The 15,890-nt window shown below is 40.0% G+C and overlaps 1 protein-coding gene across 2 annotated transcripts in view; it reads right to left on the bottom strand.

Moving 5' to 3' along the window:
• cdin1 (CDAN1 interacting nuclease 1) overlaps positions 1 to 15,822 on the bottom strand; it is an 86,249-nt gene extending 70,427 nt beyond the window's left edge. The window contains exons 1-2 of one of the 2 annotated variants that reach the window (XM_084742401.1): positions 15,651 to 15,811; positions 854 to 899 (exon numbers count right to left, since the gene is read on the bottom strand). In XM_084742401.1, coding sequence (XP_084598527.1) covers positions 854 to 899; positions 15,651 to 15,751 — 147 coding nt within the window. In that variant the 5' untranslated portion in view covers positions 15,752 to 15,811. Of the gene's footprint in view, positions 1 to 853; positions 900 to 15,650 lie in introns of both variants that reach the window. The other variant, XM_084742400.1, reaches the window with a different exon arrangement.
• Between the last annotated feature and the right edge of the window lie 68 nt (positions 15,823 to 15,890).

Below are 15,890 nucleotides of genomic sequence, written 5' to 3' on the forward strand. Positions count from 1 at the left end.
AAATGTAGACTTGTTCAGCCTCAGCTCCTCTTTCATGCCCTATTGTATATCAACAAGCGCAGGAGATCTCGGGTCAGAGTAATTTAATTTCAATAAGTTTGCTGGGGGTCAAAGTGTGCCAAAGCAACCTTGTTCAGATACCCTATCCCCTCACACCCCCCCTCACTCAAACCTTGTATTCATTTCCCCTTTTTCGATCAAACATTGACCCTATTCCACATTCCACACCCTGACATTTCCATGCAATTCAATTGCTATCTTCGCCAAGGAGGAGGACAAGGGATAAAAGGAGGAAGAGCATTGGTTAAAAAACAACTTATTTAAAAACTACTACACACAAAAAATGTAATTCCGCAGAGACAGGCAGTGTGACTGACACCTGTCAGGGGAATGATAAATGACTCCATTTTCTGCCTGTGCTGCCTTCTGCCACTGGCGGCAGCGGCCATTTATCATCATCCGCTGTCAGCCGTGGAAAGCAGCAGTGACAGTGCGAGTCAGCAAACATTTAGCACACGCAGCCGCACTACACGGGGAAATTATTATTGTCAGAATAATAATGGTTTAGCATAATTTATTACAGGTCCACCAAATAAGCAGGGGCTAGATGTTATTAGACAGATGGATGGGAAGGCTTGGCAGACATCCACTGAGGCTCAGGCAGGCAAGGGCCCTCAACGTGAACGTGAGGAGGAGGAGGGGGAGGAGGTGGGGTGAAATAAACGGGGGGTATGGTGGGGGGGCATCCTCCAAACCAATCAGAGAGCTGGCAGTTCAATTACAAAGAAATAAAGGGACATTCATCATTCAATTAGGCACCTGTCAGGGCTCACAAAGGAAGAAAACTTCTAACCTGGTACTCCAGGGAGAAGATGCTCAGAAGAGTGGACTGCGAGTGACTGGAACAAATAAAAGAAGGACAAAGTTAATTACCAGAGTGCATTGCACAGAGACAAAGGGAGAGGGGGAGCTTCAAAGCTGGGGCCAGCTGCCCTGTAATCTAAAAGAACATGAAAACAAGTGTGGCAAAGTTGTTCCAGATGAACACCTCTGACAAAGGATTCCTGCCACGATGGCGTGGGGGTGGGAGAAAGGGGGAGGTTGTGTGTGGTATGAGAGATGAGAAAAATATAGCCTGTGTTTTTTTCCTTTCACTCATTCATACATACCATCCTCTTCGTCCATCCCCTTTCTCTCCAGTGAGTGTGCTGAAAGCTAAATTGTTCTTAATTGAAGTGCAGTTTGAGCTAAACAAAGGCAAACTAAACATGACAAAATCAGAGAGAAATTAATGATATTCATGCAAATAACTGATAGAATCCAAGTCCAGTCGCTAAGAGAAGCACAGCATTCACTCCTCGGTTTGATATACGTCTCTTTGCTGACCACTGTGAGTGTGTGTGTATTTGTTTGTGCGAGTGGATAGGAGAAAGTTTTCCTGCTTCACTGTCAGTGCTGGCATATGGGCCGTTGTGGAGCCCTCCCACTGCAACTGATGGGCTTTGAAAATGGAAACTTTCACTGCAGGAAGCTCGGACTCCCAGGAGTCGGTCAATTCCATGGGTTGCCATAAGTTACATTCATCTCCAGCTCCAGTCAATGTCAAACACCTGGCAGAGAGGCAAACCTGGAAAACAGGCAGCTCCAACAGGGACTCACAGCCTCTTCGATGCACCTCCCCAACCCCCACAGCATCCTCTCAGTTGAAGATATTTAAAGCGGTGACAGATATTATTCTAATTGGGTGATACATTCCTCCACCACCATGAATATCAACAAGAAAAAACAACAACACACAAATGCAGCAGAAGGATGTACACACGGACACACACACGGACACACACACACACGCTAGTAGAAATAAGGGCTGAAAAGCCTTTTTGTAAAAGAAAGAGTTCATCAAGGGTTCAATGTAAAACTAAGGGTTCCATCAGGAACTCTTTTCATCCAAAGAACCCTTTTGGAAGACAGAGTTCTTCAAGGATGGTTGAAGTCCTTTAAGAACTCTGGGTTCTAGATGAAACCTTTGAAATATAAAAGGGTTCTCAGCAGAACCCCTTGGGGGATGCTAGATAAAATCTCTTGGAATATAAAAGGGTTCCAGACAGAACACCCTGGGTGGGTTCTTGTTATCACTCTTAGAAGGTAAAAAGGTAATGGGTAGAACCCCCAGAGAACCATTATACTATTAGAGGTTTCTAGGTGTAACCTTTTTATAGATGGTTCTGTGAAAGGGCCTATATAGGTCTTTTACACCAACATGGAATCGACCCAGTTCCAGTTCCCGCACAAATTTTTAAACAGTTTTGAGCATTTCTACCAAAAATAAAATGGTTTGGAACTAGAGAAGCTGGTTCCCAGTTGGAACCTGAAAAAACAAGTGGCACGGCCCTCTATTGATAATACTTACACAGTTTCTGCTCAGAACTGGTAGAAACACAGGGTAGTTTGAACAGAACCTTTTTAAGAACCAAAGCTAATTTGGTGGAAAAAGGCCTTTAGGGGTCTGGGTGAAACCTTTCACAGATGGCTCTAGGTATAACTTTTTATGTTATGTTCTAGTTAGAACTCTCTGAAAGAGTTTCAAATGGAACCAAAAAGGGTTCTCCTACGCTGACAGCTGAAGAAACCCTTTATGGTTCCAACTAGCACCTGTAATTGTAAGAGTGCATACTTTATGACGGTCTCCAGTGGTTTTGTGTCTCCATATAGTGCCCTCAGTACACTTGATTGTTAAATTTAATGGACTTTTCGTTACAAGTCACCTGAGAGTGGTATGTAAATACAGACGAAGAGCCGAAGCTTCCAATCTGCATTGAAATATTGAGTCCACACAGGCCTTCGACATCAATCACTATAAACCATGAAATAACCATGTGACATGTAAACAAAGCCAAAGGAATCTCAAACATTGATTTCTGTCTGGAGTCTCCGTCTGTGACCATATCTTAATAAAAACATTTCAACCACTGGAATAGTTTCACAGTTTATAATGACTTACCCCACCAAAAGACGTCATCTTGGGTTCTCCAGATGCCACTTTTAAACCGTTTTACAGCACTGGCTGGAGAACAGCTAATTCTCAACTATTCATACTCTCCGGGGCTCGACGCATCACACAGATGAGTCTCGTCATCCACAAAGTTACAGTGAGAAAAGTGGAGGAACAAATGTTTGAAATAAAGGAGAAGAAGAAAAAACACTGCCACCTCAGCATTAATTTACAATGATGCTTGGGGACGGAGGGGCCACTGCAATTAAGTGGGCCATTAAATGGTCAACTGTCAACATGTGGACACTTAAGGGAGGAAAAAAAAATTCTTCCACACTTCAACCTTGCACCTGAGCATTTCAACAACATTACAGCCTTATTGTTGGCATGGGACCATCACGATCCCCCTGCTGGAACAGACATCTGTTAGGTTTTAAATGGATTACTCTATATAATGAGCATGATTACTGCTTAATTGCTAAATCTATACCCAGTTAACTTTAAAGGGACATAAATGGCTCTAAATATCTGGGAAAACATATCTGTTTCAATAATACTAAGACTTTTGTTTTTCCTTTTCCCCATAATTAGTTTTTGCTGACATCAAAATTGCAAAAAAGCATTAAAAAAAGAAAGCAGAAAACACCAAAGTAACAAAACAAGAGCAAATATTGTCAGATTTAAAAAGATACAAAAGAGATGAAGCAGATACTTGGATTCAAACCAAGAGTTGTCTGCATTTTATAGAGTCTGTCAAGTTTTACACTGTGCTCATATTGCATAATGCCCTTTTTCCATTTAACAGACATTAATAGTAAGTTATTGCAAGCTTTACATTAATGTATATCCAACCTGTGCTCTCCTGGGCACAGTATGCTCACTTCATGTTAAAATATGGAGCCAAGTGCTGCTTCACAATGGGGGTCTGATCCGCCGGCTGCACAGTAGCTTTACATTATTTTCGCTGTAATACATCCACCTCTATGCCTCATAATACAAGCATCTGAGGGACTCTGTCCAATCTCAGTGGTTATAAATATAAACAAACTGATACAAGAAAACTATTCCATAACCAGATCAATTTCTCTTTGTTGTTTTCCACTTTAGACATAGCTAATATTTTATTTGTATTGGTGGAGATGATGAACACATCAGAATGATTATCATGTTGATAAATGTAATAAAATTAAAATAGGAAAAAGACAACAGGCAGGGTCCAAAGTTAACACCCGCCAAGTGCCAAAAATGTAAGTAAATTTTGTGTTTACAGAAAAATAAAGTGGTGTCACCAGCTAGGTGGCTGGTAAATAAAAAAGCAGCTTACTAATATTTTGCACTTTCTACACAAAGTCCATCTACGTTTTTGCTGTGAGAAACATCTGCATTACGTGTTATGAGAGACACGGCAATACATTCTCGGTGTACGCCAACAAAAACATGAAGATGAACAGAAAGACGAAGACAGAAGTCAGGGTGGTCTCCGTTTCTGCGAAAGGTGGTGTCTAAATGATCATTGTTCATTTTCATTTTTAGTCAAATAATGCAGTTTTATGTCAAGTACGAAATATTTTCGGCTGGTGAATTTTCTCAGTTTATCTGCCATAGGCAGGTGAACCATAAAGTTAATTTTCGAATAGGGCTGCAGCTAACTATTATTTTCATTATCGATTCAATTGATGATTATTTTCACAATTAGTTCATTAGTTGCTTGGTCATAGGTTTCCCACAGCCCAAGGGGACATCAAAATGTCTTGTTTTGTCCACAGCAAAAATTAAGTTTACCAGAAAACATTCAGATTTGACAGGCTGAAACCCTGGTGAGTCTGGACCCTGATGACAAGGTGACAAAAAAAATATTAAAATTACTTATTTAAAATCAGTCTTAGATTATACATATGTCTTGACAGAAATAAATCTAAACAACTCCCTGGCAATGACAGAGGCTGAACTCTGACTGTATTTGGACAAAACTTATTTTTCAATGCATCTGTCAGTCAGTTTCTGTCTTACCTACTTAGTCTACTTGACTGTATTTTATGAATTAGAAAAAGGTTTGCTGTTTTTTTTTAAGCAAACAAATAACAGTTGAAATTTTATTCCAAAAAGAGTCTGTGACACTGCAGCGCATCCTTACATTGACCTTTATGAGAGAAGAAAAAAAATAAAAACTCCCTCCCTCTTGGATATAATTTAGAACATGGGGAAACAGAAGGTTGGGAGACAGAAGAGTGGTTAGGGAATCATTCACTCTCAACCTAATTACCCTTCCTTACAACATAAGACAGAGCATTAATATGCACTGGCACCCAAAATAGTAAAGCAGCAGATTAAATTAAAAACAATTAGGGACTTTCACTTTGTCATTGAGCTGGTATGCCTGTCTGGTCAGTGCTTTAGGCTCTATTAAGTTAGGCTATCCACTGCTTATGAATCTGACAAATTCATGTTTGAGTGTTGAATTGCCTTATCTCCTCGTGCATTCAGAGTGTATCAGTGTCTTAAGCGTACAGCAGAAAAACGGCAGCGAAACGCCGAGAAATTCCCATCAACCTAATTAATAGGAGATGAGGGAAATTCGAGCTATCAATTATATTCAGAATCTTCCTATTTACAAATAATTAATTATAAACAATAGCTGTAATTTAGGTAATGAAAGCCACCTGGCTAATGGCATTGGTATCATATGCTGCGACAGTACTTAGCATTTGGTGGATCTGCATGCAGGGAGTGTTGCATGGTGCGACTCTTCAGGGCATGGATCTGGCTAATTGAGGCATAGCACATATTTTTACTAATGGTGATGAAGCTATTTTGAAAAAAAAGAATGCAACGGATGAAATGATTCACTCTTACAGTGTAGGTGTATGGAAATATTGCTCAGATTTATACCTTGTTCTATTGTTATCTGCACCTTTATTAGCTGATGATTTTCTAGTATTGATTGGAATTATCTGAAGACTTCATTCAAGCAGGAGTGCTGACAATAATATATTAAGCATTTACTTTCCTATAGATCAATATTTTATAAAGTCAAAAACCAGCTGAATGTGGGTTAAACACTCTGGATATGCAAATGCTGCTAATTACACATGCTGATAGGCAAAATGCTAACATCTGTTTCTCAGCTAAGCCTACCATCATCAGCAGCAAAAACAAATGTGTACCAAAAAAATCTTTACGCGTTAATGTATAAATGTGATATATTTTGACAAGAGTTAGAAACAAACACAAATCTCAGTGCGTGTCACGCAGCTTCAAACAAATACTTGCACAATGAGCACACGTGTTTACAGTGTAAATTTGTTTTTTTGTTTTTCCTGCAAAACAACTGTAAAGCCTTGTTCCTATTACAATCAATGCAACCACAGTCATGCCTGGCACTGTAGTTGCAGAAATGTAGCCTATTATTATTTTATTAGCAATTAAAATATGACAAATCAATGGTTTCACAATATTCTCAAGCTTTTTTTTCTATAGCTAAAGAAAGCTTTACCAAAACACTGACTCTCAGAGTACATTCCACTACATTTACTGATAGTGACCCCCCACCGTCTTCCTGCAGAAGGCCATACAAAACTACAAGCCTGCAGGGGACTGTACACAGAAATGGCTTTAGCAGAAGCACAACAGGGCATCTCACTGCCTACTATTGTCCTAACAGACGAAAAATATGACCCCTACGGAGCACCCTTCTCTTTATTACAATCTTTAAAATTTCTGTCTGCTGAGGTGCCCTGAGATGTCACAACTGTTATATAACGGTGACAAAGAGAGGAGGAAATATCCCACAATCATTGCCCTAATTGTGATTCCTCCTGAAAGCTACGGATCTTCATGACTCTGTCTGTGACAAAACATGTTATAACTATTATGGTGCGTTGCCATTGTTATAGTGTAATTATTATCATCGCTGCTTCTGCAAACACTCGTGGAAATTGAAAATGAGGTCCATGTTATTTGTCAAGAGGCGAGCGTCCATTGGTCTGGCAAAGAAACACATTACACTGACCAATTGCCTACTCCCCCAAGCGTGGCTGGGAAACTTGTACCATTCTGGGCAATTTGTTTCATTCTTCTTTTGCAATTGATCCCAGTATGCAAAGAGAACCTGGGGCAAGAGACTCCACCATCACTGCCCAGCTGAACTGTGGTGCTGCAGAGGGTTTCCTCTGTGTGTGTGTGTGTGTGTGTGTGTATGGCTCTGGGGGTTGAGGAACCACACTGGGGCTGCCGTCAAGTTCAATATGTCGATCTTATTCTCAATATCTCATATTCCTGTGTCAAGAGATAGTTTGGATTTTTTTTTTTAAATTGGGGTGGTATGAAGTACTTATCTACAGTCAGTACAGTAGATGGTGATAGGCATACCAACAGTTTGGAGAAGCAGCAGCAGAACTGGTAGAGGAAGAAAAGCAATGAACTGTGTGAACAGTGTCAACAGCAAAATGCATTTTAGTTACCTAAAAAAGAAAAAAATACAGTGTATTAAGAATTTTTTTTGACCACTTTACTTTGCCGACAGCCTTTTCCATCAGAAAACTGCCATTACACAAGGCAAATATCACTCTCTCCAAAGCAACCACATTTCCTTAATAAAAACAGTAATTTCACCAGCAGCAGACCAGCACTTCCCATCTTCTGCAAGCTAAATTTACTGTTCATGTCAAAGAAGTCTGGTGGTTTATAAAATGCCAGTTTCCCATCAACAACACTTAAACTGATATCAATTTTTAGGAGGCCCCTCTTAGGTGGCTAAAATGTGATTTGCTGCTCATCATTTTTATAGCAAAATTAGCAGATATATGCCTTTTCTTCAACATCAACAATAGGCGAATGAGCCTTTTCCCATTGCCAGCTAACCTTTGTTAACCTTTGTTTGTTGTTTTTTTTTTTCTGATGTGTCAATGGAAAGCTGAGACTCAATTCATGTCTGTGCAGGACAGCAAAGAGAAAGAAGAATTTAAGCGTTGAACTGAATCTCTGTGTTTAGTTTCTCTCCTGTGTCTGTTTGAACTTTCAGGTATCTGCTTTATTTTACTGTTTCATGTTCACTTTCAGCTGATACGGGTTGTGTTAAGTTACGGCAGAGAAAGGGCTAAAGTAGTGTGTCAACTTGTTTCTTATGTTTGCATTAAAGCCGGAGACGATAAAATACCTGTGACTACTGCAGACTCATTTGACCCCACTGCCAATTGTACCCTTTCACATCGACAACAAAAGCTGGATGTTAGTGGGCGTTAGTGCCGTTTTGTCCTGCGTAAAAGGGGCTTTAGCTTCCTACACCAGTACTTCTGCTGTTTCTCCGAACTGGGGTTGTATTGCCCACCATCTACTGTAGGTAATTTACTGACTATGGATAAATCCCTCATGCAACCCCACTTAAAAAAATCAGAACTATCCCTTGTACATCTTATTCTGTCTAGCAAGACCAAATCCATCCTACCCTGTCCCTTACTGTATAATTGGTATACCTTACTTAAGCAACAGGCTGCTTACCTCAGTGTTTTTAGCCCAATGAGCCGAAAAGCCTTACAATGTACAGAGTGTGCTTGGACAACGTCCCTAAGATATCAAGAGGAAGTAGTCATTCCTGTGCTTCCTAATCAAGTAATTGATTGCATCTATTATTCATGAACTCCTTAGCCTGACATGAAGTTGTAAACTCAGCACAGCTTCTCTTCTTTCTACATCTCTCTCCTCTCTCCTTACACTTCATTCATCCCTTCACCCCTCCACTGCTCATCTAACCACATAAAGCTGTGGAATTAGTTTGCCAGCCTCTCAGCCTTCAAGGGTTGTACCCCTAAGCCCCAACTGCCAGTTTGTGTTTTGTTCAATATGGGCAGCCAGAAGTGTGAGGCCGTGCACCGGAGGCCGTCGGGGCTGCCCCCACAGGCTCTGCACTAGATCAGACTCTGGGTAATGTCATTGCCACTTCCAGGCTACAACATAGCTGCAGAGTTCTACCTTCACAAGAGCTACAACACAGCAACGCAGCTGGCTCCACAGAGACAACAGTGGAAATTACAGTTAAATCTAGAAGCACTCCAACTGAGACATTTAGCACCAGCACTGTTTATACATTTTAAATATTTAAAACTTTAGCAGTGTGAGTATATGGTATGCCTTTAGATTCACACTCTCAACTTATAAAAGGGATGCCTTTAACTTTAAAAGCCTGGATCCACACAATCTTTAGTAAAGGTTTTTAAACAGACAATAAAACTGTGAATTTTCAGGTTACTACATGGGCCAATATAACAATAAAGGTAGTTACTGCAGATAACCTGGCAGTTTGATGAAGGCTGGTACACTTACTAATTTGCAATAATGCTACAACTAACAATTATTTTCTTTAGCGATTAATCTGTCAATCTTTTTCTCAATTAATCAATTAATTGTTTGGTATTTAAAATGTCAGAATGTCAAATTCAATGTCCACAAGCAAAAGATACTTAGTTTACCTTCATAGAGGACTTAAAAAAACAGAAAATATAGACATTTTAGATGCAGAGAATTTTGATTTTTTTTCTTAAAAAACTGCTCAAAAAATTAATAATTTAATCAAACAGATTTTCATAAATACATGGATTTTACTTAATAGTTGCTAATCAACAATCATCATATGTTATGGCTTTTGTTGAGTTCTTGAGCTATAAAGTTACACTAAATGTATTAAGAGTTTGCCAGTTTAATGCATTGAGCCTGTTACCAAACCTTTAGGTTTAACCAGCACAGAAAAAAAGAGATAAACACCACAGCCACAATAAATAATCAATGAGCCAGTCCCTAAGCTTCGTCCTGAGCCTGGATATTACCATCAAAAACAAAGTGTCTGTAGCCAAGAAATCACCATATCAATGGCACATGCCACAACAACCCTGTCCTGCGCTTTCCCTCCAAAGATCATGCTAGATAAACCCCAAATAACAGAGAAATTAACAAATGCTTGACATTTGCTCAACATCCATTATTCTGACACTTCTTCAGAATTTCAAAAGGCTGAACGCATGCTTAATCAACATTCATATTCCCAGAGCGAGCCCCAGCACCATATTGCAGCCCGCCTCAGTGCTGATGAAAACGGCACATTAGGGCCCGATTCGAAAAACGTTCAGGGACTCCTCACCAGGGAGCTGTGTGTGTGTGTGTGTGTGTATGTGTGTGTGTGTGTGTGTGTGTGTGTGTGTGTGTGTGTGTGTGTGTGTAAAAGAGAGGCAGTGGCTGTGTTAAGAGGGGAGGGATGCTTCACACTTTACTTCTTAAGCATTTTCCAAAACAGAGGCATCTGCCCCTTTCTACACACCCGCCTACACTCTGAGAAATAACAATTCCAAAATGGTTCTTCCTGAAATTCTGAGGTCCTACAAGGTTTGTCAATGGTTCTTTGTAGAGTTCCAATAATTTTCATCCAAAGAACCCCTTCTGGAAGAAAGAGTTTTGTCAAGGATTGTTCCTTGAGGAACACTTTCATCAAAGGTTCTTTGTACTGTAATATACATGGGCTCTTGGTAGAAACCCTCAGAGTGGGTTCTACATAAAACCCCTGGAATATTAAAGGGTTCTCAGCAGAACTCCCTGGCTTTCTAGACAAAACATTTAGAATATTAAAGTTGTCTTGGTAGAACCACCTAGTTGGGTTCTAGATAAAACCTTAGGATTAATAAAGGGCTCTTGGTAGAACTTCCTGAGTGGGGTCTAGATGCAACCCCAAGAATATACAAGTGTTCTCAGTAGAACCCCATGGGTTGGTTCTGGATACATCCCCTAGAATATACAAGGATTCTCCTTAGTAGAACCACCTGGGTGGGTTTTAGATAAAACCCTTGGAATGTAAAAGGGTTCCTAGTAGAATCTCATAGATGGGTTCTAGATAAAACTGTTGGAATATAAAGGGGTTCTCGGTAGAACCCCCTGGGAGGGTTCTAGATAAAATCCTTGGGATACAAAACAGATGGGCCAACGTATAACCCTTTTTGTTAAGTTCTTGGTATAATTCTGAAACTTTGGTTCCAACCAAAAAGGGTTCCCCTATGGGGACAAGCCGAAGATCCCTTTATGGTTCTATTTAACACCTTTATTTCTCAGTGTGTACTTTAATGAGTGTGAGAGCCATATGAGGAGTGAGCTGAATTGAGTTTTAAGGAAGGGGGGGGGGGTTATCATTACATCCAAATTCATTCATAATACAGCACAGAAGGACACAGAGGACTCTCACATTCCCTCCCTCTTCTTACACAGACTCTCTCTGGGGACAAAGGGTGGAAGGACTGGGGTCCCCTCCAGACCCAGGGGAAGCCAGGCAAGGCCTCAGAGAGCAGCCCATCATTTCCAATTCTAATACGTGGCAAGAGAAGGACGTGATGGGACTGATGTCACATTTCCCCCCTGCGCCGGCCTGCGATGAGTCCTCCCACCACCACCACCCCCTTGCTGCCTAGCCGCAGTCCACATACTAGGCAGGACGCCGCGGCTGGCTAAAAGGAGGGCAAGGAAGAGAGGGCAGGAATGGGGGTTGATATTTGCATGTCCCTCCATTGTGAGTGGGGGTAAAAAGTGACAGCACCGTGTCCAATTCTTTTCCCCCCAGAGCAGCTCGGGCCCAGCAAGAGAGGCCAGGCTGACAGATGACTCCCAACATCTGTGTTATGCAGCCGTTACAGATGAGGGACTCCACATCGCAATCTCTCTCTTTCTGTCTGTCTATGGGACACTCCCTCTCTCCTCCCACCACCCATACTCATAGTACGACAGAGAGAGTGACAGACCGTCCGTGGAAATTACCTTGAAATGGCCTATAACCATCATTTTGTTCAAAGTTTAAATTTTCCTCCCTTTAAGACCCCAATCAAAAGCAATGATTATGAAATGGGTTGAGACTCAATACAGCATTCAGGGAATTGAGGATAAAAGCTATTACAATTCATCTACGTCACTGGAACTTAAATCTAATGTTTTCATGTCATAGACTGAGCGAGAGCTGCAACGGTTAGTCAATCAATCAGCAAGTTGTCAATATTTTCTGGTTTATTTAGTCCTATCCACAACAGTCAACTCCCTAAATTTGGGTTGTGGAGAAAACACAATATGTAAGGACATCAGTGTGGGCTTTGGCAAACCATGATCAACATTTTTCACTAATTTCGGACACTCTATAGCTCAAAAAACAGATTGATTAATTGAAAAAAATAATTGACAGATGAATCAACAATGAATATAATTGTTAGCAGCCCTATACTCCCAACCTCACTTATGAAAGACACCTGATTTTTACAGTCTTACAGAGGGAGTGTAAGGATTCAGAAAATTTACACTTTCATTTTCTGAAGTCAATAGATATCAAGATATGGAAGACTGCAGGTAAAATAATTAAAATGATTTTCAACACAATGATGTAATGCACAATGTATTACAGAATCTTTGCACATGTAATACTACCTAATATACATTATAAATAATAATAAATAATACCTTTCTTTATTACTTTTTAACTGAAATTTGCTCAGAAATATTTATTAAGTCAACAAGATTTCATAAAATGATTTTACCATCACAGTATGATTTCACTTTAAGTCAATAAGAGATTATTAATTGTAGCTAATAACTACCAGCATGCAGTTCCTGTTGAACATTACCATGCATTGATTAAACAGGTGTTAATAAAGCTGCAACGATTAACTGACTATTAAATTAATTGCCAACTGTTTTGATAACTGATTAAGCGTTTTGAGTCATTTTGCCCAAATTCTCTGATTCCAGCTTCTTGATTGTGGATGTTTTCTGGTTTCTTTACTTATTTATGTCAATAAACTTAATATCTTTGGATTGTTGATAAAATAAGACATTTGAGGGAACACTACCTGATATTTTCCACCATTTTCTGTCATTTTATAGACTAAATAACTAATCAATTAATTGGGAAAATAATGAAAATAAGTTAGTTGCAGACACCAATTTTAGTACTAAAAAGATAGAATAAAAATATATTAAAAAAAACAAAACAATTTGTAACATTATCACCTAACAAACTAATAGGCGTGTCCTACTTTGCAATAAAAATATGGCCCATGCCCCTGACAAACACTACCACAGCCGCCGTCGTGACACTGTGAGACAGCACATGAAGCTACAGTTCACTCAACACTGCTTGCATCATCTGGAAATCACCCAGTGCGATGTCAAATGATTTGATATCCAGATACCTGTCTTTTCTATCTCTCTCACTATTATAACCCCACCAATCTTCTGCCCACCCCCTCAGCACAGGCTTGTCCACAACAAACCGCTAACCGCCCCCCTTCCAACACCCTCCCCTGCCAGCTCCAGCCTGGCCAATATTTACGCAGTGGCAGGGCTCCCACACAGTCCGAGGGGACAGGAGGGGTGTGGGGCGGGGGTGGCTGACTGCCGTGCCTGAGCGCATGCTAAGAGATGATGGATGGCCTAGTCGATATGTTATGTCTTAAGAGCCTGATTTCCTGCCAGTCCAATCACTAACCCTCCAGAGCCCAGCTCAGCTGATTGGACAACCAGAATAATTTCGCAGGCTGTGAAAACACTGCTGCCGTGCCTGTCTGTCAGGCCCAGTGACGAGACTCAGGGATTTTAAAGAGCAAGGGCCTCCCCAAGATTGGTTATGGTGAACGAAATAATAACAATAACCAGCAAGACTAAACAAAAGAGCCAGCACCTCCGGGAGCAGGAGATTGTGCAGAATTATTGGAATGAAAACTGTCCAATGTTTTCCTTTAATTATTACACCCAACAGTACCACTTTTTGAAAAACTGGCATTTGGACTGTTTGTTAAAGACAGTTTGGATTAGGAAACCAAAAGGAGAAAGGAAACTCAAAATAAACATGAGGAGGACCTCCTGGTGTTGGTGCCTAAACACACAGGATATTGGATGAACTTTATACGCATGACATATTCTGTAAAATGCTGACAGTGAGAACAAAGGCGGGCTCGAGCTCCGCTGCGTCCCCTTTGGGGACCTGATACCTTCTTCTAGATTGGTGATTAGGGCACAATGGGAGTAGGAAGCTCCAAATACATACGACTTTGTAAGTGACCTCGACAGGATCAGCCATGGTGTCCTGGTGGCCTTGGGGGATTACACATGTTACGTTCAATAAAGTGAGGGCCCTCAGTGTCAAGGAGAAAGGCAAACACAACCATTAACCTCTCTCTTCGATTTCTGAATGTGCAGGCACTGCATGGCAAAACATTGGCTAATACTGTGGTGTTGGAGGCCTACACAGAAACCTGTGTGGAATTCATTAGTGATCATAAGAAGTGGATTAAATGGGGTTATAAATAAATATATAATAATATGAGATGAAAAAACACACAGGAATAAACAATGCTGCTGTGGTGCATTGATAGATAGAAAGATGATAAAGTCATCACTGAATTTACCATAATGAGACAGTACATCCAAAATCAAAATACCTGTTTTTCCTCTGGCCTGCAAAGCTATTTATGTATTCATCTAAATAGCTTTAATGTGATTTGCTGAGTTTTACAAAGATTGGCCATAGAGATGTCTGCTCTCTTTCAAATATAAGGGAATATAAGGGAAGTGCCGCTTGGCTTGTTGGGCTCAAAGCACCAAAAACATACATCTGAAAACTCAGCAGCAGCATCTTTTTCCAGAAATCATGACCTGGTTACTCAAGATAATCACCAGACCTTCTTGTCAGCAGTTTCATGAAGTTAGAAAGAGAACCGTTTCAATAGAAATAAAACAGTTCCTTGGTCTCGATTTTTAGAAAGAGACAATGCTTTTGAGTTTTTCAAATGTATTTTCTTGGTACTTTGAGCACTACAAGTTGAGTGCCATTGAGTTCCATTATATTCCAGAGAAGACAAACATCTCACTATCTTTATCATTCTTTATGTATTTTATTATGTAAGTTTATGTGCTTTCTTCCATGTGGTTTTGTGTCTAATGTTGCTGTGGAACATTTTCTTTTGGCACTTGTCTAGCGTTTCAAATACATTTATTATTTTTGTAAGATGGCATTTAGTTTTGAAAAGATTTACTTTGTAAATAACCTTATTTTTCTCAGGTTTATTTTTGAGAATTTACATCATTTACTTAATGATAACTACATATATACATATTGTATTCTGCTCTTTAATTTAGATTGGGCACAACATATGTGCACCTTGCATGTAATGTGTGCAATGATTAAGATTGCTCAAGTGATGTGCCATGGTGTAGTTGGTGTTCAGCTGTCCTACTGTTGCAATGGACATTAAAGTGGACCAAGTTACACAAACAAAGCTGTCACCATGCTCTTACTTTACCCAAAGTAAACTAAAGTAAACCTCTAAAGACAATATATTCAAAACTCAGCAAATCACATCAAAACAATCTAGATGGATAGATTGCACTACAAGTAAAATAAATGAAATATATGTATTTTTGATGTTAGAGTGAACTGCCCCTTTAATCTGCTCTCATATTATCTTTAACTTTTTTTTATGCATTTCAGACATGAATCATTTATTCACAATGTGCAAATATGGTAAAAGATGCGTATGCACAGGAGTATGACGCTTTCACCCGCTGTCATACATTAACACACACCTCCAGTTGTACACACTACATTAAAACATGTACGGAAGCTCCAGTACAGTGTGTGAGCACTTACTTCGGAAATCTTTCCTTTAGCATCTTCATGCATTGACGGGTGGGTCGCAGTTGTTCAGTCCACCTCACTATCTCTTTATATTCAGCTCGGGATAGTCTCATCTTCCTTAGATTAGCTGAATCTATCTGTACAAACAAAGAGTGAGAGTTTGAGTCTGATCTGACAGCTGTCAAAATCAGCTGTAACGTTACCTCCTGTATTGCTAACACCAAACTTAGCCGGCTAACGCGACACAATAAA

Source organism: Lutjanus erythropterus, chromosome 18, assembly GCF_056507025.1.
Source record: "Lutjanus erythropterus isolate fLutEry1 chromosome 18, fLutEry1.hap2, whole genome shotgun sequence".
In the NCBI taxonomy this organism is placed as follows: domain Eukaryota; kingdom Metazoa; phylum Chordata; class Actinopteri; order Lutjaniformes; family Lutjanidae; genus Lutjanus; species Lutjanus erythropterus.